The sequence below is a fragment of the Cervus elaphus genome, chromosome 4, assembly GCF_910594005.1.
Source record: "Cervus elaphus chromosome 4, mCerEla1.1, whole genome shotgun sequence".
In the NCBI taxonomy this organism is placed as follows: domain Eukaryota; kingdom Metazoa; phylum Chordata; class Mammalia; order Artiodactyla; family Cervidae; genus Cervus; species Cervus elaphus.
In genome coordinates, this window is record NC_057818.1 from 27,307,819 (window position 1) to 27,331,469 (window position 23,651).

The following is a 23,651-nucleotide window of genomic DNA, read 5'->3' on the forward strand; positions in this document are numbered from 1 at the left end:
TTCCAGCTTGTGCTTCATCCAGTCCAACATTTCTCATGATGTACTCTGCATATAAGTTAAATAATCAGGGTGACAATATACAGCCTGACGTACTCCTTTCTTGATTTGGAACTAGTCTGTTGTTCCATGTCCAGTTCTAACTGTTGCTTCCTGACCTGCATATAGATTTCTCAAGAGGTGGGTCAACTGGTCTGGTATTCCCATCTCTTTCAGAATTTTCCACAGTTTATTGTGATCCACACAGTCAAAGGCTTTGGCATAGTCAATAAAGCAGAAATAGATGTTTTTCTGGAACTCTCTTGCTTTTTCGATGATCCAGCGGATGTTGGCAATTTGATCTCTGGTTCCCCTGCCTTTTCTAAAACCAGCTTGAACATCTGGAAGTTCACGGTTCACGTATTGCTGAAGCCTGGCTTGGAGAATTTTGAGCATTACTTTGCTAGCGTGTGCTGCTGCTGCTGCTGCTGCTAAGTCGCTTCAGTCGTGTCCGACTCTGTGCGACCCCATAGACAGCAGCCCACCAGGCTCCTCCATCCCTGGGATTCTCCAGGCGAGAATACTGGATTGGGTTGCCATTTCCTTCTCCAGCTAGCGTGTGAGATGATTGCAATTGTGTGATAGTTTGAGCATTCTTTGTCATTGCCTTTCTTTGGGATTGGAATGAAAACTGACCTTTTCCAGTCCCATGGCCACTGTTGAGTTTTCAGATTTCCTGGCATATTGAGTGCAGCACTTTCACAGCTTCATCTTTTAGGATTTGAAATAGCTCAACTGGAATTCCATCACCTCCACTAGCTTTTTTTGTAGTGATGCTTCCTAAGGCCCACCTGACTTCACATTCCAGGATGTCTTGCTCTAGGTGAGTGATCACACCATCATGATTATCTGGGTTGTGAAGATCTTTTTTGTTCAGTTCTGTGTATTCTTGCCACCTCTTCTTAATATCTTCTGCCTCTGTTAGGTAACCACAGGTGACTACTAATCAGCTTCGTGTCTCTGTGAATTGGCCTTTTCTCATAGGGTCTTCCCAGGCGGCTCTAGTGGTAAACAACCTGCTTGCCAATACAGGAGACGGAAGAGACGTGGATTTGGTCCTTGGGTTGGGAAGGTCCCTTGGTGGAGGGCATGGCAACCCACTTCAGTCTTCTTGCCTGGAGAATCCCATGGACAGAGGAGCCTGGTGGGCTACAGTCCATTATGTCACAATGAGTCGGACACAATTGGAGAGACTTAGCAGGCCGTCTATGGGGTCGCACAGAGTCAGACACGACTGAAGTGACTCAGCAGCAGCAGCATACCTGCATGCTGCATTGCAGACATGTTCTTTACCCCTGAGCCACCAGGGAAGCCCTGTATATATAGTACCTCTATGTTTAACATTTACAGAAGCTGCCAAGCTGTTTTGCAAACCGGCTGCACCATTTTACATTCCCATCAAAAAGGTATGTGTGAAGGTTCCAATTTCTGTACATCTTCACCAACACTTGTTATTTTCAGGTGCTTTCTTCAATGCTTTGCAATAGGTGGGAAGTGGTATTGATTTGAATTTCTTTATGACTAACGACATTGAGCATCTTTTCATACGCTTTCTGGCTACATGTCTGTCTGTCTTGGAAAAATGTCTATTCAAGCCCTTTGCCCAGTTTTTTTTTTTTTTTTTTAGATTTATTTATTTAATTTATTTTTGGCTGTGCTGGATCTTTGTTGCCGCCTGGGCTTTCTCTGGTTGTGGCGAGCGTGGGTTACTCTTCAAGGATTTCTAGTTGCAATGGCTTCTCTTGTTACAGATCACAGGCTCTAGGTGCACGGGCTTCAGACGCTTCAGCGTGTGGGCTCGGCAGTTGCTGCTTACAGACTCTAGAGCACAGGCTCAGTAGTTGTGGTCCATGAGCTTAGGTGTCCCTTAGCAGATGGAATCTTCCCAGACCAGGGATCAACCCCCTGTCCCCTGCATTGTCAGGCGGATTCTTATCCACTGTACCACCAGGGAAGTTCCCTCCTTGAGTTTCTTTATCATCTTCATGATAGGTGCTTTGAAGACTTTGCCAAGCCCTTCTTCTGGATTCTCTGAAAAGCAGTTTATGTTGCCTCTTTTTATCCCTGTGTGGATCACACTTCCTTGTTTCTTCCTATCTCATAATTTTTCTTGCAAACTGGACATTTTAGATAATATATTTTAGCAACAGTATCTTGGTCTTGTTATTGGTTTTGCTTGTTGTTTACTGGTTTGGCTGCACTATTCAGTAAGGTCTCCCTCTCCTGCTGTTAGTCGCCTCTGATGTGGCTCCTCAGAGGGTACAGCCTTGCTCATGGATTCTATCTCCCTGACAACCAGGGCGGTTTCAGCTGAGTTCTCTTTGACTCCTCCATCTTCCAGCTAAACCTCTCGCCTGTCTGCCTCTATTGGTACCACACCTAGCTGTTAGTCTCCATTCATTACTAGCTGATGGCGCTACTGCCTTAACACCCTGAGACGTTAATTGCTCCACATTCTTGATCTAATTAAAATCAGACTCGATCACAGGGGCAAAGCATTGTCAGTCACTAAGGCTTGTTCTAACCCCGTATTTGTTGTTTCGACTCTTTGCGACCCCATGGGCTGCAGCACGCCAAGCTTCCCTGTCCTTTACTATCTCCTGGAGTTTGCTCAAACTCATGTCCATTGAGTCAGTGATGCCATCCAACCAACTCATCCTCTGTCACCCCCTTCTCCTCCTGCTCTCAATCTTTCTCAGCATCAGGGTCTTTTCCAATGAGTCAGCTCTTTGTATCAGGTGGCCAAAGTATTGGAGCTTCAGCATCAGTCCTTCCAATGAATATTCAGGGTTGATTCCTCTAGGAATGACAGACTTGATCTCCTTGAGTCTAAGAGACTCTCAGGAAGGCTCTTCTTAATTGTCTCTTTCTCTAGTTATGTTAAAGATCTAACTGATCTACTTTTTGCTTGTTGCTACTACTATGAAACTATCAGATTGATCTTAACCGCTCACCCCAAAGATCTCCACTGTTTCCCACCAAGTCCTTAGGTATGATATCCCCACTGTTCCAAGTCAAGTTCATTTCTTAGGCCGCGTTCCCGAGCTCTGTTTCACAGCCTCGCCCCTGCACCATTGCTCTGGAGCTGGGCGTGGGAACGGTGGCCTGCCTTTCCTGTGGTTTTACTCTGCTCTTCAAGCGGGGTTCTGGGTAGGATTGCAGTCCCTGCTCTTCTGAACATTTCCCTCATAGCTAGTACTTAATGCTTTAGTTCTTACTTCATTATATTTCATCTCAGGTATTCTCTAATCATCATTCTCACAGGAGTGTCCACTGATGGTTCTGAATATATTTTTAGGTCTCCCTACAGTTGTGTGACATGCTGGACAGATAGTAGGTATGCACTGTACCCCTCCCGACAAATTTTTACTGTATTCTGAAAACAAGTTAATAGAAAATTAATTTTATTAGGTTGCCTTAAACTGAATTAAAATAGCACTTCTCAAACCAGAAGGAGACAATCAATGACTGGGTATCTTGTTACAAGCAGCTTCTGATTGGATAGATGGCCTGAGACTCTGCATTTTCACCCAGTTCCCAGGTGATGCCAGTGTCACAAGATGGTGATTCTTTTGTGAAGCAAGGAATCAAAATAACATACTAGGTTAGGAAGAGTCAACATCATAAGAATGTTAGTTCTATTTAAGTTGATCTGTGAAATAACAATATTCCAATTAAAATAGCAAAAATTTTTGAAAGGCTTAAATAAACTGACTCAAAAATTTTTTGGAAAAATAAGAAAATTAAAATTCTTAATAAGGAGGAGACTAGCCCTACTAGAAACTGAAACATGCCATGAGGTTACAGTATTTAAAACAGGACCATAAAAAAAAAAAGACCATGAATAGACTAGAAGATCAAAGAAAAACTATAAGCCAATTGATATAAGTATCCATCAATATTGATACATTTAGTTTATGATAAAAGTGACATTGTAATAAAAGACAACAGATTATTCAGTTAGTAACAATTAACTTGGAACTTATATGTAATAGTGAAATTAATCCAGTTGTATCATAAATTTAAATGTAAATAATAAAGCCATTAAAGTCCTAAATTTATATAGTGGGAACATTTTTATTATGATCTTGGAATGGGGAAGACATTTAAAATGTAAAGCCCATAAACCATGAAATCAATAAAGTCAACTATATAAAAATAAAAATTTTTCTGCATGACAAAAACCATCATAAGTAAGGCCAACAGATAAGTTGCTGGGAAAATGTTGTATCTAACATCACAAGGAGTTAATTTTCTTATAACATAAATGCATTTTAGAAATTAATAGGAAAAATCTAACAAAAAGTCAGAAAAGTAGGCTAAAGACTTAAACAGTTTACAAAAAAGCTAAAAAATCTCAAACATATGAAAAATGTTCCTCTTCACCCATAAGAGTCAGAAAAAAGTAAAACTATAATGAGGTACCCTTTTCCTCCATTAAACTAACAAAGATGAAATAGTACGATTGTGTTGAGAGAATAGGGAAAACAGGCAGTCTCAAACATTGCTGCAGAAGTATATTGGCTTGATCATTATAATAGAAGGCAAGTTAGCACCATAAATTGTGTACACTCACATGCTTAGGGCAGAGTTTCTCAACCTAGACACTACTGACGTTTTGGGTCAGATAATGCTTTGTTGTGGGGTCTGTCCTGTGCCTGGTAGGGTATTCAGTAGCATCCCTGACCTCAGCCTACTTATTAGATGTCAGTAGCACTCCCCTAACTGTGACAAACAAAAATGTCTCCCGGCATTGCCAAATGTCTCCTGCAGGCCAATAGCTTCTGGTTGAGAACCACTGCCTTAGAATAAGCAATTTCACTTTCAGTAGCTTATTCTACTGATATATTTGCATTTTTACAAAATGATGTATACCCAGAAGATTTGTAATCACAGCACTGTTTGTTGTAACAAGAGATGAAGAAGCTAAGTGACTGTGGGTAAGGACTTGTTAAATTATGGTATATCCATACAATGGAAAATTATGCAGCTGTTTAAAAAGAGTAAATTCTTCATGTGCTGATACAGAAGATTCTTCAAGATGTATTGAGGGGGAGAAAAACGTTGGATAAATAAAAGTGAATAGAGATCCCCATAAAGCAGCCTGTCGGGAGCGGTGTGCTCTGGAGTGGGTACTCCTAGATCTCACTTGTTTAATCAAAGAAGAAAACCTTCCTTTGCTTTTGAAGTGAATGCGTTCTCATTCTATTGGCTCCAACAACCCCTGGCAGGAGGACCCTTGTTGGGGCCCTGCCCTACTCGGAAAGCTCAGCAAAGGTGTCTAAGATAAGGAGCTCTCAGAACTGGAAGATCCAGTCCTCTTTCTTCCTGTCTTACAAAACCACCACTAAGGTTTGGGATTTTGGAATGGGTGATGGTGACTTCGCGGCTTCTTGCAGCTTCTCAAGTGTGTCGGTGTCGGAGATTATGTTGTACAGAGATTGTACCTCCCAGCTTCCCTACTTGGAGAGAAACAAGTGTGGAAATGGAGCAGCAGAAGTGCCTCTTCTAGAATCTAGAACAGATCTAAGCTGATGCTTCTGGAGAAAACTCTCAGAGATAGAAGCCGGCAGAGTTGAGACTGTATGCCCAGCTGGAGACCATCTTCATGCTAGATGAACTTCTTCACTGCAGTGTCTCCCCTGGAATGTTGCTATTCATGGGGAGCAAACTTGAATCTATTTACCAACTACCTGGACATTTGCTTGAGAAGCTTCTGAGTCTCAGTTTTAAGATGGAGGAGAAAAGAAAAGGAGCGATCTTTAAGGGAGTCTGATCAACAAGCCCTAGTATATCATTGCTGTGCTGTGCTTAGTCGCTCAGTTGTGTCTGACTCTTTGCAAGCCTCCTCTGTCCATGTGATTCTCCAGGCAAGAATACTGGAGTGGGTTGTTATGCCCTCCTCCAGGGGATTTTTCCATCCCAGGGGTCGAACCCAGGTCTCCCTCATTGCAGGCGGATTCTTTACCGTCTGAGCCATCAGGGAAGCCCAAGGATACTGGAGTGGGTAGCCTATCCCTTCTCCCAGAGAACTTCCTGACACAGGAATCGAACCAGAATCTCCTGCATTGCAGATGGGTTCTTTTACCAGTTGAACTACTGGGGAAGCCTAGTATATTATTGAGGCCAATAAATGCCTCCTTGGTCCCTAGGGCAGGTGAAACCGCGCCATCCACTGGCCGCTTCCCCACACCACGAGATGTCTCCAGTGGGCACATTTGCTGAGTTTATTATTTCAAAGTATCCCAGAGGCAGTGATCCCAGATTTAATATGAGGCTCACCCAGAGATGCCAATTCCTTTTAGGAGAATTTTGTATATTCTAATTTTGTTTTCCCCCAGATTTCTACTTATTGTACTAAAGCCAAATTAATTCCAAAAAGGGAAGGGGTTCTTTGGCTCTTGCCTTACCCATGCAGCATACATTTTCATTATTCCTTCCTCTTTCTGGTCCTCATCAGCTTGCAGACATGTTTATATTGCTGAAGGTGTATCGAATTGATACAACTTTGTATGATCATTCTTAAAATTTACTGAGTGCTACTGTGTACCCTACCCTGTGCTAAGAGCTGACAGCCACTTAAGAGTTTCATTGGATTTGCATAACCACTATGTAGGTTATCTGATTAGTCTTGCTTTCTAGATGAGGAAACTGAGGCTCAAAGCAGATATTCACAACCATCTACTTTAACATTGAGAAAGTCTGGAATTTGGTAGCAGGTGTTTGAAAGTGATACAATTTGTGAGATTTCTGTGCAAATCACTTAATGTTTCTGAGTCTCGGATAGTGATTCCTTCCTACCTCCTGGAATCATTGAGAGCTGAAAGGAGTTGTGTATGTAAGGTGCTTGATAAACTGTAGGCTTTATTATAGTTCTAAACAATGATTTATACCCCTTCATTAATGATCTTCCTGTTATTGTAGTTAAAAAAAGTGAATAAAATTGGCTACTCTTTGGGTCAAAAAAGGTAAATATAGAGATTTCTATCCATTCAAACATATCAAGATTGTCAGGAGAAATATCAACAACCTCAGATATGCAGCTGACACCACGCTTATGGCAGAAAGCAAAGAAAAACTAGAGAGCCTCTTGATGAAAGTGAAAGAGGAGAGTGAAAAAGCTGACTTAAAACTCAACGTTCATAAAACTAAGATCATGGCATCCGGTCCCATCACTTCATGGCAAATAGATGGGGAAACAATGGAAACAGTGACAGACTTTTTTGGGTGGGGGGGCTCCAAAATCACTGTAGATGGTGACTGTAGCCATGAAATTAAAAGATGCTTGCTCCTTGGAAGAAAAGTTATGACCAACCTAGACAGCATATTAAAAAGCAGAGACATTACTTTGCCGATAAAGATCTGTCTAGTCAAGGCTATGGTTTTCCCAGTGGTCATTTATGGATGTGAGAGTTGGACTAAAAAGAAAGCTGAGCGCCGAAGAATTGATGCTTTTGAACTGTGGTGTTGGAGAAGACTCTTGAGAGTCCCTTGGACTGCAAGGAGATCCAACCAGTCCATCCTAAAGGAGATCAGTCCTGGGTGTTCATTGGAAGGACTGATGTTGAAGCTGAAACTCCAATACTTTGGCCATCTGATGCAAAGAGCTGACTCATTGGAAAAGACCCTGATGCTGGGAAAGACTGAATGCGGGAGGAGAAGGGGATGACAGAGGATGAGATGGTTGGATGGCATCACTGACTCAATGGGCATGAGTTTGAGCAAGCTCTGGGAGTTGGTGATGGACGGGGAAGCCTGGTGTACTGCAGTCCATGGGGTCGCAGAGATTCGGGCACGACTGAGCGACTGAATGGAACTGAGAGATTTCTAGAAGGATGAAGGAAACCTAAGAGCAGTATACGCTTCTCGGAAGGTGGACCCGTGTGGCTGGAGATGGGGGTGGGATGGGAGCTTGTCATGTGCACTTTTATACCGTTCGGATGGAATGTGTTGCCTATTCAAAACAATTGTTAAAAGGACAATGCTAATTCCAAATCCACTCAAGAAAAAGACTAGTTAATTTTACTGTATAATAATTTAAAAAAATAAAAATTTAAAAGACAGATTCCTCAAAAAAACTGAATAACCGTATGATCCAGCAAGTTGTCTTCCAGGTATATACCCCAAATAATTTGGAAGCAGGAACTTGAACAACAGATATTTGTACACCCAGGTTTGCAGTAGCATTATTTACAATAGCTGAAATGTAGAAGCAATTCAAGTGTCCATTGACAGATGGATGAATAACCAAAATGAGCTGTACATACATGTAACAGAATTTTATTCATCCTTAGAAAGGAAAAAATTTTGACATGCTACTAAATGGATGAACTCTGAAGACATTTACTAAGTGAATATTAGATAGTCATGCAAGAGCAACTATTATATGATTCCACTCATATCTAGAGTAGTCAGATTCATAGAGAGTGGAGGAATGAATCCCCTAGCAGTCCAAGGAACTAAGCTCATTTAAGCCACACGGTGAGACCAAAAAAAATTTTTTTTTAATTCATAGAGACATAAAATAGAATGGTAGTTGCAGGGCCTGTTGGGGATGGGTATGGGAAGTTAAGTGTTTAATAGATACCGAGATTCAGTTGGGGAAAATGAAAAATTTCTGCAGACAGATGGTGATGAAGGCTGCAAAACAATTCAAGTATACTGAATGCCACAGAGCTGTACATTTAAAAACGGTTAAAATGGGCAATTTCATGTTATGTATATTTTGCACACACACACACACACACAAACCCTAAGCAATCAAAAGTAAAGCACATTCCTTAATAAAGGAAGGAAAGGAAGAAGGAAGAAAGGAAGGGAGGAAGAAAGACTGTAGACTGCCCTTAGTGTTTCTGAACTGGACAAACATGTCAGGATCTGTAAAGAGTCAGAATCTTGTGATTTCACCCACTCCTTTGAAAATGTAAATGTTATTTTTAGAACGACATTGAAAGTAGGGGGAGTTACCAGGGCCAGTAAGTCCCAGGAGGCTGGAACTGCCTTGGGAGCCCCACGGTCTAATTGGTCCCTTCCCCCACCCAGGACCGGGCCAAGGCCCTGGCTCTGAACAGGCAGCTCCGGAAGCAGCTGTCTGAGTTCCGAGCTCCACAGGTGATGATGTATGTCCGGGAGAAGATCCGCAACGGGGACCTGGAGAAGACCATCAGGGCGTGGGAGAGGAAAGTGGAGATCGCAGAGGTGAGTCCCAAGACCCCAGTGTCTTATGCACTGCCCCCATCCCCATCTTTTGTTTAGGATTTTGTTTTCTGAGCTAAGAATGCAGGCGTTTGGATGTGTAATGTCTGTGAGAAGTCTCAGTCATTGCTTCAAGGCTTACACCAAAATAAAAGATGGCTTTTTGAAAAAGTTTTTCCCTTAAAGCTCCTTTTTCTTGTTAGAGACAGGGCCTTTTCAGGTTATCAGGAAGACACTCTGTAGCAATTGTGTGTTTTTAGTTGCTTATTTTCTTACTGAATTCTGGAAGCTTCTGAGTCCCTCTCCCCACCATGGATAATTAAGTGATTGCTATTTAATACATGGATAAGCCAGGTTTTTAAAAAATGAGATAATAATGGATTTTAATACCACTCAGAGCCTGATTCCATGCATTTACACAGTTGACATGGGTCTTTCCGCTAAGTCCGCAGCCTTTTCATACGGTACAGTGTGCCCGGAAGCCCCCTTGCCCATTGTGAGCTGTGGAGAAGAAAAAGGAAAAGTGCAAATGAAACGCTGCGGTCTAAAAAAAGATAAAAGGGAAGCACTGAGACTGCCACAGGCCAGGTTGCACACACAGGACACTAGAGACAGCCTTAGAGCAGCGCAAAAACCCAGTCAGGTCACTTGGGAAGCTTAGCGTTCTGGCATGTAAACCCCAGGTCCATTTTCCAGGGTGCTTCCTTCTGCCTTTCCCGTGGTCACTTGGCAGCAGGATAATAAACTAGGGTCCAAACATGGGCCCATCATATTTGGGGCCAAGAAGTAGCAGAGAATCACACCAGGAGCCTGCAACTTCTCATTTCACAGAACAGAAACAAGCTCTTTAGGAGAATCTTCCGATGCCCCAAGGTGGCCGGTGGCCACCGCCTGCACGCAGACACTGCGCCTAACACAAGGTCATCCGCGCCATCACAGGGCTGGATGCGGGTGCGATTAGCACAATCCGTTTGTCTCAAATGACTATCTCCCCCCACCCCCTTTCTCCTTTTGTAGATGTCCTTGAAAGGCTACCGCAAAGCTTGGAATAAGATGAAAACCACCAATGAGCAGTTGCAGGCAACTTCCGGCCCTGGGAAATAGCCAGAAGGAAGCTACGGCTGCCAACCAAAAAGTGATCCATTAAAGTCATCAGCTCCTGTCTAAGTCATGGAGTCGGCTCACTGTTCTCTGTGCTGGCTGGGGTCCCCAACTCTCCAGCCAGGATGCCGGTCACCTCCCAGGCCACCTCAGCCCCCTGGGGAAGTGTTTTCACAGCCTGGCCCCGGGAACCCGGGAACACTGAAAGAAACACAGGGCACTCTAATGGTTTGACACTTGTTAGCCCACGTTTAGTTCACAAGCACACACGAAAGCGACCTTCCTGCTCGCGGGAGTGGGGCTAGAGGAGAGGGAGCCGGCCCAAGTCTGAGCCGCGGGCCTATCCGCGGCAGCCCAGCTGCGCGACTCTCAAAAAGAGACACCGAAACACAGCATGGTGAATGCCTGGCACTCAGCCTTCTGAGCTTCCTCCTCGGTCTGGAGGGCTAGCTCCTAGACGAAGATCCCATTACCAAAGAAAACGAGCGCAAAGGAAAAATAAGGTAATTTCTTGGGGCTGATGTAACCTGGTCTGGCCTGAAGGGGGCGCAGGCGCCATGAACTCCCCACCGTAGTAGTCATAGTACGTGGGCTGGATGGCCATCTCAGACCCGCCTGGCTCCCTCCGCCCCTTTTCCCGGAAGTCTAGACTCATTTGAGTGCCATTGTCTGGCAGTGAACGCGTGGAATGCACTGTGGACCTTTCTTGTCCTTGGAAGGATAGTCGGGGCCACGCAAGCTGGCTCAGCCCAGCCTGTTTTCTGTGTGTGATGAGATCCCGTGATGAGTAGCTGGGTAAAGGACTGGGGTTCTCCCAGTGATGGAAGGAAGACAGGGGGGAGCTGGTCCTCCTGGTTTTGGACGTGATCCAGTCGCTGTAGTCTTCCACCCTGATGTACAGAAACAGGCCCGGGCATTTCTCCCCTCCTTGGGACAGGATTCCTCTCAGCACCCACAGACTCATTTCCTTCAGCTGGCACATCATTGGGTTTCCCGGGTCCCCCTGTGATAAAGGACAGAAGGCTTCAGGTCTTAGGAAAAAAACGCGTTCTCTCTTTTTAAAAAATATGTCCTAGTGCTATTTACTCCCTGTTCTAGAAAAGTTTTACACTATTCTGGCCTGTTCTCGCTGGTTCTCACTAGAAATGAGGTAAATTATAAGATACTGTTTCTAATCTAGGCCACTGTCCCCACAAATTCCAACAAGATGCCCTTTTCTTTTATCATACAAATTATTTGAAGGCTCCTGCAGTTTGCCTGTAGCTTCCTGGTTCCCATTTCATTTTCTTGCCCCTTTCCAGGCCTTTGAATAAACCCTACCTCTCTTCTGGTTTCTCACTTCTCAAATGTTATTTTGTTCCTTTCTGGCCTGGAATGGGCCGGTTTTTCCCTTCTCTTCTCTGTTTTGTTTCGATTTAAGCTGCTCACACCCACCCACAGTCCAGCTAGGGTCAGAGTCGGGCTTCTGGGGGAGCATATGCCACCAGGCTGGACTCACAGATGAATCAGCCTGGCAGCTGTCAGCCAGGCACCCTGCCCCCGCAATCCCCGTCCAAGACTCTAGAGAGCTGTCCTCCGGGCCTCGGGAGCTCTGCCATACAGACTTGATCTCCCTTCAGGTGAGTGGGCAGGAGCCTGACACAGCTGGCTGGACATGTAACCCTGGCGGGTTACCTAATTCTCTGAGCTAAACTGGGACTCAGTTCACCTCTGTGACACCGGCCGAGGTCCTAGCACAGTGCCTGACCTACAGGATGCACTCAGTAAACAATTAGCTGCTATTACCCTGGTGTCGAGAAAAGGCCATCGTTTTTACATGAAAAACTGAGAAATGTGGAAGAAGAAATAAGGCAGCAACTAGGAATAATTTATCTTAACAGTCCTCTCCCGCCCCCATCCCCCAGGCCTCCTCTTAAAGGAATACCTGCTCCCCAGCCCTGGCCTGTGGTCCTCTTGGTCCAGGCAGGGGTGGGTTTATCATCGAAGGCTGGGCGATTACACTTCACTCTCACTGTCTGGACTGAGGCATGGGGGAGGAGGCTTACAGTTGACAATAGCAAACAGTCTGAACAAATTCAACCATGAGAATCAGAGAGGCGCAAAAGTGGTCACATCAGTCCCTGCCGGTTGCCAGGCCTCGGTGCCCGAGCCTTCCTGGGTGTCTATGCACTTGCAGCCTCTTTCACTGAACCCTCCTTTTTCTGAGGAAGCCGTGCCAGAACAGAAATGAACGGAAGAAGACAAGAGCCACTCCGCAAGCAGGGCCAGGGGAGGCGTGCTCGGCAAGGCTGCCGTAATTCCCTGGTTGTCTCACGGCCACACACACACATGAGGATAACATTCTGGATTTCGTTCTGTGCCTCTCATCAGATGGAAGGGGATGCTTGAGTATGGAACTCTTCATTTTTCAGCTTTTCACACTCTACTGTTTTCATCCCTTGCTGCCAAACAGCAGAAGGTAGAAACTTCATCCCAGAGCACTGGCCAGTCCTCCTGGGACTGGTGAACAGGCTCTTTCATCTGCACCCTGTTGTGTCTGCCTGGGGCACAGAGGGTTTCTGGCCAAGCGTGGAGTAATCTCCACTGTGTTCACCAGACCCACTCCCAGTTTGTTTTAACTGTGTTTTTACAGCTTGAGGGAGAAAAGGAATGCAGTTCAGGATAAATGGTTTGACAAATGATTGTGTGGTTGCCATCCCTGGCTCTCGGGTGGTTTTGCAAGCTGCTGTTCCACTCAGATGTAGAATATGCTGCTTTTTCTCTTCTCCATAACCTGTAAGGCTGAGACCTCTGCAGCATAAGCAATGGAGACAAAAAGTACCAGCTGCTCCTCTGGAGCAGTCTCAGTTCATCTCCTGGGGGAGCGACCCTTTCATTGGGCGATCCTCAACCTCAACATTCAGCAAAAGCCCTAACAGTTTGGGAAGAAGGAGGAGTGAATTCAGAGTGATTCGGCTTCTGTTGGGTCTCTGGGGACTCATTAGAGCAGACACGTGAAAGTGAAAGTCGCTCAGTCGTGTCCGACTCTTTGAGACCCCATGGACTGTACAGTCCATGGAGTTCTCCAGGCCAGAATAACGAGTGGGTAGCTTTTCCCTTCTCCAGCAGATCGTCCCGACCCAGGAATCGAAGCAGGGTCTCCTGCATTGCAGGTGGATTCTTCACCAACTGAGCTATCTGGGAAACCCAGAGCATACACTGAACCCAGGTGAATTATTCTACATGTGAGAAGTGTGGCTTTGAGGACTCCTGGACACTAGAACACAATTCCTGGGACTCTAGCTAGTTTCTAGTTTCTTTTAATGGTCTGAGACAGTTTGTAAGCATAATTCTCTTAAAAAGCAAAGGACTGTCTACAGGTGTGCTGCAGTTAAAAACCCATCTGAATTTTGTGGGTGGTTTAAAGAAGTGATCATTTAGACTGTAAGCAGTTTGTGTGTGCTGTGTGCCAAGTCATTTCAGTTGTGTCTGACTCTTTGCGACCTCATGGACTGTAGCCCGCCAGGTTTCTCTGTCCTTGGGGATTCTCCAGGCAAGAATACTGGAGTGGGTTGCCATGTCCTCCTCTAGGGGGTCTTCTCAACCCAGGGATCAAACTGGAGTTTCCTGCATTACAGCAGATTCTTTACCCCTGAACCACTGGGGAAGCCTGCAAGGAGTTTACCATATTCCTATGCATCTAAGATTCTCTTAAAACTTTCTATCTTTGAAATGGGATGTGTCTTTTAATCAGTTGATTCCAGAATTTCCATGCACTTTTCTTCCAGCATTTTTCCCTTCTCAATATTACATAAAATAATGGTGTGCTCTACAACTGATAGTATCTGGATCTGATGAAGTGTGCTCTAGATTGACGTAGTGGCTGATGACAGGATTTTGCTAAGTAGCTACATCTTCTTCTGTATTTTAACACATTCTCTAAGAAGTTGCTACAATCCCGCATCTGACAGAGCTCAGTACAATGTCGGTTCAGTCGCTCAGTCGGGTCCAACTCTTTGTGACCCCATGGACTACATTGCAGTACAATGTAGAACACTCAATAAATGTTAAACCGGCTTTGGGAGAGCAAACTTATTGTCTGATGAAAGGCAGTCCTTCATGCTTTTGCAGTGAAATGACTTTGAGAAAGAATTGTCCATATCTAAGTATTTTTTCCCTTTCTCTTAAAAAAACTTTCCCTTAGCCCTCTGAAAAAATTTTCCCACTGGGGAATCCTGAAGACTATTCTGAGAAAAGTGGTTGATGGAGTAGAGGAGGGAAACTTTGGAAGTCTGGCAGACCTGGGTTCTCGTCTTTAATGTTTATTAACTATGTGGCCCTGGTAAGCCACGCTTTTTCCAGGTATAAATACAAGGGCCATGGACAGGTGTTTGTGAATTCTGTGCATTTTCCTGAGGCAGTAGGACAGCCCACATCCAGGTAGAGGGCAGGGTTTCTTATCGGAAAAAAGAAACCCAGTAACTGATGAGCAATAGCATCAGTCTAGGTTCCAAAGAAGCCAATTATAGTGAGTCTGTGCTGTAAGCACACTCAACAGATATCCCCATGTGTGGCTGGGACTCATTCTTTCAGACTTTTAGCTCATGAAAAAACATGTTACTTAGCCATGCTTAGTTATGTCACACTGACAACGGTGACTGGTTAGTCCATTCAGCATATTATTATTATTTTTATTATGTATTAGTATTATTGAGTTATTGAGCTTATTTGCCAAGTGCTGCTCATCCTAGAGATATCTATGAATCCCAAGTGATAGTCCCTGACCACACGCAGCTCACCATCCAGCCAGGGGGAGTCCCCAAGCCCCCCGTGAAGTAACCTCTGCTTACTCTCAGCTTCTATTCCACCGTGTTCTTACCAAGCAGACAGCGTTGGTCTCCATCTCTAGGTGGTTGCCACATCCTGTTTTCTGCACTCTGTCTAAGGGACACGAGTCAATGTCTTTCACGGAGATTTTCCTCAGGATACTCATTGTCATGTGATTTCCTGTCTGGACCATGCAACAGAGAGCCCAAGAATTATTAACAGGAAGACATTCCCCCAAGTCAACTCAACTACAACTCATATATCAGATGGGAGTCAGTAAGAAATGTTTAATAAACCCCCTTTTCCTCATAGAAATCACAACTTGTGTCTGGCTTTTTTACTGAAGACTACCTTTGTGAAAGCCAAGAAGCTGAATGTGAAAGCAGGCAGAGAATGTTTACCCTTTCTTTTCTTTTTCTTGTTTGCTTCCCAAGAATCAGAGAAAATAAGGATGGGTCAGAGAAGAGGACTGAAAGCTCTGGTTCAGGGAATGATGTCCCCTCGCCCCTCAGTAACCTTGCAGTCATTTCAGGCATTCGCTACCCATGTATGTCCAATTTTGGTGTAAGGATAAAAGAAAAAGGACCAAATGTAAAAGTGACCTCAAAGAGGGCAAGCGCTGGGAATCCTGACCGGTTCAGTGGGGGTCCCAGCCCAACTGCAGAACCTCAGGCCACCTGAATTATTGAGCTAAGCCCTGGAATGGTTCACCCTGGTCACCCCCACCACTGGCACACACACAGCCTCCTCTAGGAGAAGGAAGCCATTAACTGCAGATGTGGGGTTCCATCCTGCCACCCAGCAATTCAGCAGGAGTGGCGGCCTGTTCAGCTTTCGGCCGAGGAAGCAGATGGGCTGGACCAGGCTGTTGAACTGCATCGCCGTGTCTGTCTTCAGGAGGGCTATGTTATTTCTCATCGTCTTATTGTCGAAGTCCTCATGGATGATGATGGTGTTGATAGGATACTCTTCATGAGCGATCAGTTTTGCATCCATCTTAGCTATACCGATTATAGCCACAGCATCCTTCCTGGAGAGAGAGAACAGGGAGGTCTTGAGAAGCCGAGGCACCGAGGAAGCTTCACACGTCCCTGTTTTCGTGTGTATTGATTTTTCTGCTCTATCCAACTCATCTTCCTGGGGCTACTTTTTACTCAGCTTTTTGAACCCTGTCCCCAGGAATTTTTTTTTTTTTTCATTTTATTGAAGTGTAGTTGATTTACAATGTTGTATTAGTTTCTGGTATACAGAAAAGTGATTCAGTTTATATATTCAGCTCATATATATTATATATGAAATACATGAAACATTCATATATTTTATATGAAATATATTTCATACATATAAATGTATTCCATATATTATATACAATATATTACAATAATATATTTTATTTTTCACATTCTTTTCCATTATGACTTATCACAAGATATTGAATATAATTCCCTATGCTACAGTAAGACTTTGTCATTTATAGATTTTATAGTACTTTGTCAGGAAATCTTTTCTGAACCCCTACACTTGTGTCATCATCCTTTAAAGATTCTTCTATCTTAGAAGCATATAGCCTACCACCTAAAGATAATCTGGTATGTTATGGCTGATTATCTTTCTTCTATGCTTATTTATTTGTGGGTCTAAAGTTAAAATGAAAGAAAAACTTTTAAAGCCATAGATTGGAGTAATAATGTAAACCCTGGCAATAATCAAATGGTGTAACAAAAACTGAAAAGAAAGCAGAGGTGGGTTGCATACACCAATTTTCTCATCTTTCATGGGAGTCTAAACTGTTATTTATTTACAGCTAATATATGAAATAACAAGAGTGTGCAGACATTAAAGTACATAAGTAACCTATTAACATTGAGTGGTCATGAGGAGAGAAGGAAAGAGTGAAACGATAGGAATTCTGGCATCAGCCATGGGAGAGTCTTGAGAGGATGATCCAGAGAGAAACAGAAGACTTGGGTATTTTCCATGAAATTATAACTCTAAGATGAACACATTTGTAAGAAAACAAATTCAAGCTTTCCATATCTGTTAGAAGAGACCTATGAAACAAAGCCATATAACGAAAAGGAAAACTGGAAGCAAGAAAAACAGAAGACATAATCTAAAAACAAAAAGCAGGAGTTTTATTCTGAATATCAGAGCAGAAAAGCATGCAACAAAGAAAGGCTTCTCATGGTGATAAGGAATTTGATCTACAATGAAGAATTCATTGCAACAAGTGACACAATGTTCATGAATTAAATTCCAGGAAATGAAAAAAAAGCCAGGAGTTTGTAATTTGCCTTGGTCAGCCCAGGAAAGATCAAGTAGACTCCATGCTCCAATTTTATATATTAAATTATATTCCAAGGACAGAGGTGAACTTTTTAATTTACCTATGAAAATAGTCACACGGACCATGTAGCAGACCCCAAAGACAACATGAACGAATTCCTTAGTAGATCACCTTGCCGTCTAACTCAAAATTAAATCATGTTAGAAAACAAAGCAAAGCATCCTATCAACTGGATATTTTTAAATGGTCTTTAATAAAACCCGGAGTCAAAAAGGAAATCAACCAAACCAGCAGATCAGATAGAAAATAGCAGAAATGAAATCGCTAAGAAGAAAACAACCTCTCTGGCGGGCTGGTGGGCAATATATGTAGCACATATGGTGTTTTTTTTTTTTTTTTTCTTAAATCTCGTTTAAAAGAATGTCCCTTTACAGTAAACCATTTGGAGAATACAGAGAAGTTCAAAGAAGAAAACAGGAATCATGGGTGCTCTGAGCATCCAGAGATGGGCTCTCTTCAAGTGTTCGTGTATTTCCTTCAAGCCTTTTCTCTATGTGCGTATATTTGTGGCAGTCTCATGGTTAAAGTCTGAGGTTTAAGTGTTTTATTTATTTATTTATTTTATTAGTTGGAGGCTTATTACTTCACAACATTTCGGTGGGTTTTGTCATACATTGATATGAATCAGCCATAGAGTTACACGTATTCCCCATCCCGATCCCCCCTCCCACCTCCCTCTCCACCCGATTCCTCTGTGTCTTCCCAGTGCACCAGGCCCGAGCACTTGTCTCATGCATCCCACCTGGGCTGGTGATCTGTTTCACCATAGATAATATACATGCTGTTCTCAATTCCCTTAACAAGACTCCTTGTTAGGAGTCTTATCAGTTCCCTTAACAAGATAAACAGTAAGGACCTCTAAGTGTCAAGAGTCCATGCCTTTGTGATTGTAGTACATAAAATGGGAGCCAATATCCTTCCTACAGAGGATGGCGAGCGCATCCTTTCACTCCACAGTGGTGCAGCTCTTAGTCCTTACTGCAGAGAAGACTGCAGTCTTCTGCACTGCAGTGCCGACCTTGGCAGCTGGTGATTTTAGGACCCCCAAGCTCACGGCAAGCCCTGAGCTGGTAAAAAAAAAAAAAAAAAGCCGTGTTGCCCTGACACCACGAATCCACCTTCCAGGCTTCCCCAAGCTGAGCAGGAAGCAGAGTCCCCGGAGCCCACCCGCCTCAGTGGGCTGTGTCGGCTCCAAAGCAGGGGTACTGGCCTGTTCTGAAAGGTGGACGCGATGCTGAGGATCCAGAAGTCACTGAGGATGGTGCCGAAAGTCAGGTGGGTGTACTGGGAATCCTGCAGCGACACCACCCACGGGAACTCCTTCTCTTCCACCAAACCCTCCTCGGAAGTGACCGCAATGTTGCTTTTCTGGATGCCGCAACCTGGAGGGGGTGTGCAGGCGCCTGACTGCCGGGCAAGCAGCTGGAGGCCTGTGGCCGCAACCACCACCGCCACATCAGACCTCAGGACCCGCTCGCTCTCCTGCCGTTTCCCCAACTTCTTCTGGCTTGCCATAACCATACCACCCTCGTTTATTTTCCTAGGAGGTCTTCTTCCCCATCAAAGACCCTTGGTGACATCTTTGAATCTGAAAATGTTAGGCTAACAATGATCACTCTCGTCTATTGCACGCTTAGCTCTTAGCAGATTTGCCATTTGTTTAGTCGCTAAGTCGGGTCCAACTCTTTGTGACCCCATGGACTGTAGCCCGCCAGGCTCCTCTGTCCAGGGGATTTTTCCAGGCAAGAATACTAGAATGGGTTGCCATAGTCATAGTCCTTCTCCAAAGGATCTTCCTGACCCACGGATTGAACCCACATCTCCTGCATTAGCAGGCGGATTCTTTACCACTGGGGGCTTCCAGGTGGCTCAGTGAAAAAGGATTCCCTGCCAATGAAGGAGACCAGGGAAGTCCCACTCAGCTTATACTAAGCTGTTTATCTGAAATCTTTCATATATATCAGCAATTCTTAAAGTGTAGTCCGGGACCTTCGGGAGTCCTCAAGACCCTTTCTGGGGTCTGCCAGGTTAAAACTATTATCTGGACACCGGGTCCCAAGTCCAGTTGGCCCCTTATGCGTTGGGACTTGGGGAGAGCCACTCACCTCTCTGGGCTTCAGTTTCCTTTTATGAGAGGTGGGGTAATGCACACCTCTCACAAGAGGAGAGGTGTGTCCCCATGACTGATAATGCTGAGCCCAGTGGATGATGGCATTACCCACCCCCGCTGCTCTGGCAGCCACTGCCTGAGTACCCAGCGTGTGTGTCTAAGTTGGCGCTGTGTGTCACGTGGTGGGTAGCCCCGGCTGACAAGGTCAGGTCATCGGTGGCTTCTTTTTCATTCATTCATCTAACTACACACACAGCGCTGCTGAGTTAGGGGCTGGGCTAACGGGACACATTTCAGGGTCCTGTCCCCACCCCAGGGGAGGTCACAGTGCATGGGGGAGACAGACACACTGAAGAGTGACAGTGTACAGAGAGACCTGTGACACAAGAGAATGTCCCCAGAGTACCCAGAAGAGGGGACATGGGTTTTGCCCAGAACATGAAGTCTGGGAGGGCTTCCCCCAGGATGTGACCTCTGAGGTGAGCACCAATGGCAGAGCATTTCCAAACGATGATGCTGGAGTTGACTGAATATTCAGCGCAGTCATCAAAGGACCACTCCGTGCCAGGGTACCATGTGATCAGATTCACATCTCTGTGAATTGACACTTGGAGACTTTGCTGGAACAGTGACAGAGCTGGTTGTTAGCAGGATGATGGCTGCAAGGCCGTCAAGTGCTTCAGGGTCACCAGAGATGGGAATTCTGGTTTGTTTGTTTTTTTTCCACAGGATATTGGCCATCTGTGGTGAACAAGGCACTAACCAACCCTTCCTCATGCAGCAAGAATCTATAAGTGTGTGATGACTTTTACCTTTTCAAAGTTCTTGTTGGCTGATTCATTCATTCATGACCTTTTAAAATCCTTGAAAGGCCAGGATATAATGAGGAAATCTGTCCCAGAGATGAAATGTTGGCCCCCGGTCATTTGCCTGAGGCTTTTTTAGAGGGGAGGAGAGGCCTTTCCTGTGTTTTGTCTCCTTGGCCTGCAAGGAGGTGGAGGAGGCCAGGAAGGTGGGTTGGTCCCCTTGGTGTGTGTGCACGTGTGTGGGGAGCTCTCTCGTGTCTCCTGTTTAACTCCAGGAAGACAGGAGAGAGCCAGCTGGGGTGGCAGGAGCTGGCACAGAGGCTGCTTTCATCAGGTGCCCCACCATCTGCCCCCTTCCAGGCTGGAATCTATAACCTGGGGATCGGGGAGGTGACTGCAGTTGCCACTTCTGCCGACTGAGGCCAGGCAGCCTCTAAGGCACCTCTCCCAGCCCCTGGGCCCAGCCCTGCAGCTGGGAATCAGTTTAGAGGTAATGTTAAAAGTTTAAGGATAAAGGCTTTCATCCAAAGCTGAAATAGAAACACTTGAAAGGCCTGGTTCCCAAATGCATAAGACTCATCTTGCCCTCCGCTTACTCACCCCTGCACTCCAGCTCAGGAAGGATGGAGCCTGGAGGATATGTCCTGGGGAGAGCAGGGGCAGGGGCTGGGAGTGGAGAGCCAGGAGCTCATGCCAAACCCCTCTGACCCCCTCGCCCCAGGGGGGCCCTCTCTGTAGCCTAAGCTTTATTTTCCTAAGCAGACTCTCTCCGAGGACTAGTCCTGACACCAGACTGCTCAAGCCCAGTGTCCTACATCCACCCCCGACGTTCCACTTCTTCCCCTGGTTCCCTCCACCAACTCATGCTGCCCGGAGCAAGGCGTCGTGAGTCACCCGCCCCCGAGTCCCTCTCTGGACATTAAAAGGACAGTTTCCTTTTCTGGGATGATTCCCCCTGCCACGTCGCACGGTCAGCTGAAGTCGTGACGGGAGAGCAGAGAGGGAAGCTCACTCACTGGCAGACGCGTGGGAGACGCAGAGCAGCATCAGGAGCGCCCCTGTCATCGCTGCCATCCCCAGAGAAGGCCGCAGCAGACACCATGGGCAGCTGTGAACACAGAAGTGCCGGGCGCCTGGCCTTCTCCTCTCCTCCCCGAGCTGGTGACATCCCTCACCCCCACCCCCGTATCGGAGTCCCTGTCCCTTGCCTTTCCACCCACAAAACTTCCGAGACACGGGAATCAGACCTGTTAGGTCCCTGTTCTTTGGTTCCGAGCAGTAAGGAGGCCAGGACCAGCTGCCCAGCCCTGATGTTCAGCCAGTGACTCGTAAGACGGCCCAAGGAGAGGAGGTAGCCACGCTGGTTGGTCTTCTGCACAACCCCGCCAGGGTCCCTGGGTTTCCCCACAGCGTCAGGTCTCAGAGAAAGGTTATTTTTTGACTCGTGGAATTCAACTCTCGCCTTAACTCTGTAGCCATAGGATGCCGCTGAAAAGCACAGTGTGGGGGTTCTGTAAAAGCCCACCCTGGTTTTGCCCCTCTTATGGGTTTCCCTGGTGGCTCAGACGGTAAAGAATCCGCCTGCAACGCAGGAGACCTGAGTTCGATCCCTGGGTTGGGAAGATCCCCTGAAGAAGGGAAAGGCTACCCACTCCAGTATTCCTGCCTGGAGAATTCCATGGACAGAGGAGCCCGGTGGGTTACAGACCATGGGGTCTCAAAGAGTCGGACGCAACTGAGCAACTGAACACATTAAACTCTGCTGGCTTAAGTAATGCTGGGTTTCTTTTCACTGATGACAGCTCAGATTTTTACATGGTAACTGCCCCAGCATTTCGCTCAGTTCATTCATACAGTAACCCTGTGAAGTGGACAGCCATCATCATCCCCATCGTGTGTGTGTGTGTGTATGTGTGTGTGTGTAAAGTCGCTGAGTTGTGTCTGACTCTTTGCAATCCCATGGACTGTGGCCCGCCAGTTTCCTCTGTCTGTGGGATTTTTTCCAGGCAAGAATATTTCAATGGTTTGCCATTTCCTTCTCCGGGGGATCTTCCCAACCCAGGGATTGAAGCCCTCATCCCCATTTTACAGATTCAGAAACTGATACTCAGAGACCATAAGAATCCCACCCAAGGTCAGCCAAGGCTGCCCGGTCATGGAGCTGGAGTTCAAAGCCCAGGCGTGCTCCTCCATCCTCTGCACCACCAGGCCTACCCTCGCCTCAGACAATGCACAAGGGCCCTGGGAACCCGCGTGGGCTGTTCTCAGTCACCATGTTCTGCTCATGATGCCAGACGTTTCTTGCCGTCAGGATGGTTCTCAGAGTTCTTCCGTGAACTGCTCCTGCAAAAGGAGAAGTGAACTCACTCTGACCTTATACCACAGAGCTCAACCTAGGGATTCCTTCTAGCACCTTGGGAAGAATATTCCATTGTGGCATCACGGTTACCATGGAGCCACGAAGCAAACGTCTGGACATGGGGACACGGGAGGAGCGGGGATGAAAAGCCGGCCTGTTTCATAAACTTGGCAGGGCTATTCTGGAAGCCTGCCTCTCCCCAAGTCTGGCTGAGACAACTTCCCTTTCGCCAGGTCACAGCACCCTGTCCAGTCACGGCCGTGGTCTGTCTGCCTCCTCGGCACCCGCCCTGTGTCTACATGAGTCTGTCCGACTGGAGGGAGGAAGCCCACGACTTGGAAGGGTTTGGTTTTTCCAACCCCGACAGCATTCTTATACTCCCAGTGTGGTTTCCTGGAGGCTCAGCCGTTTTCTTTAGCTCCCCAGCTTGTGGGTCCACGTGGAGCTACCAGAAGTGCCTTGCCAGACCACAATTGCTAGGTGGATCTGCATCCAGCAGCTACAAACAGCCCAGGCTTCAGCACAAGGGCCAGGACTTCAGAAAAGTGTTGACAACGTTGTGGTCAGATGTAATTCCCCAGACACAGAGGGCTGCTGGCATTGACTGGACAGATGAATGACTGATAGGTAAAGGATGGCTGGATAGAAAGCAAAACCTGACGAGAGAGAAACCACGGCCTCCTTCCCTTCTTGGTTTCCTTAACATCCATGCTGTGTGCCTCGCCAGCCTGCATCACCTCCAACCCCAAGGAGGGAGAATGGAATGGGAAAGATTTTTGGCAGTGGGAGAAACCAGAGTTGCTGATCCTTCAATATGCTCTGCATATTGCAGGTCTCAAAGAGTTTTCACAATTTCTCATTCAGGACTCACAATCACCCTTGCCAGGATGA

The 23,651-nt window shown here is 45.9% G+C and overlaps 2 protein-coding genes across 3 annotated transcripts in view; one reads left to right on the forward strand and one right to left on the reverse strand.

The window, feature by feature from the left end:
• CCDC113 (coiled-coil domain containing 113) overlaps positions 1–10,398 on the forward strand; it is a 30,782-nt gene extending 20,384 nt beyond the window's left edge. For both annotated transcript variants that reach the window (XM_043897566.1, XM_043897575.1), the window contains 2 exons: positions 9,079–9,234; positions 10,249–10,398. In XM_043897566.1, the coding sequence (XP_043753501.1) occupies positions 9,079–9,234; positions 10,249–10,335 (243 nt within the window). In that variant the 3' untranslated portion in view covers positions 10,336–10,398. The remainder of the gene's footprint in view (positions 1–9,078; positions 9,235–10,248) is intronic.
• PRSS54 (serine protease 54) lies at positions 9,672–21,718 on the reverse strand. Its single transcript, XM_043897586.1, has 7 exons — positions 21,649–21,718; positions 21,418–21,509; positions 18,696–18,867; positions 15,910–16,168; positions 15,191–15,322; positions 11,034–11,335; positions 9,672–9,732 (listed from the first exon to the last, which is right to left on the reverse strand). The coding sequence occupies exons 2-7, from the start codon at positions 21,473–21,475 to the stop codon at positions 9,672–9,674; spliced, it is 984 nt and encodes a 327-aa protein (XP_043753521.1). The 5' UTR covers positions 21,476–21,509; positions 21,649–21,718.
• Positions 21,719–23,651: the final 1,933 nt, after the last annotated feature.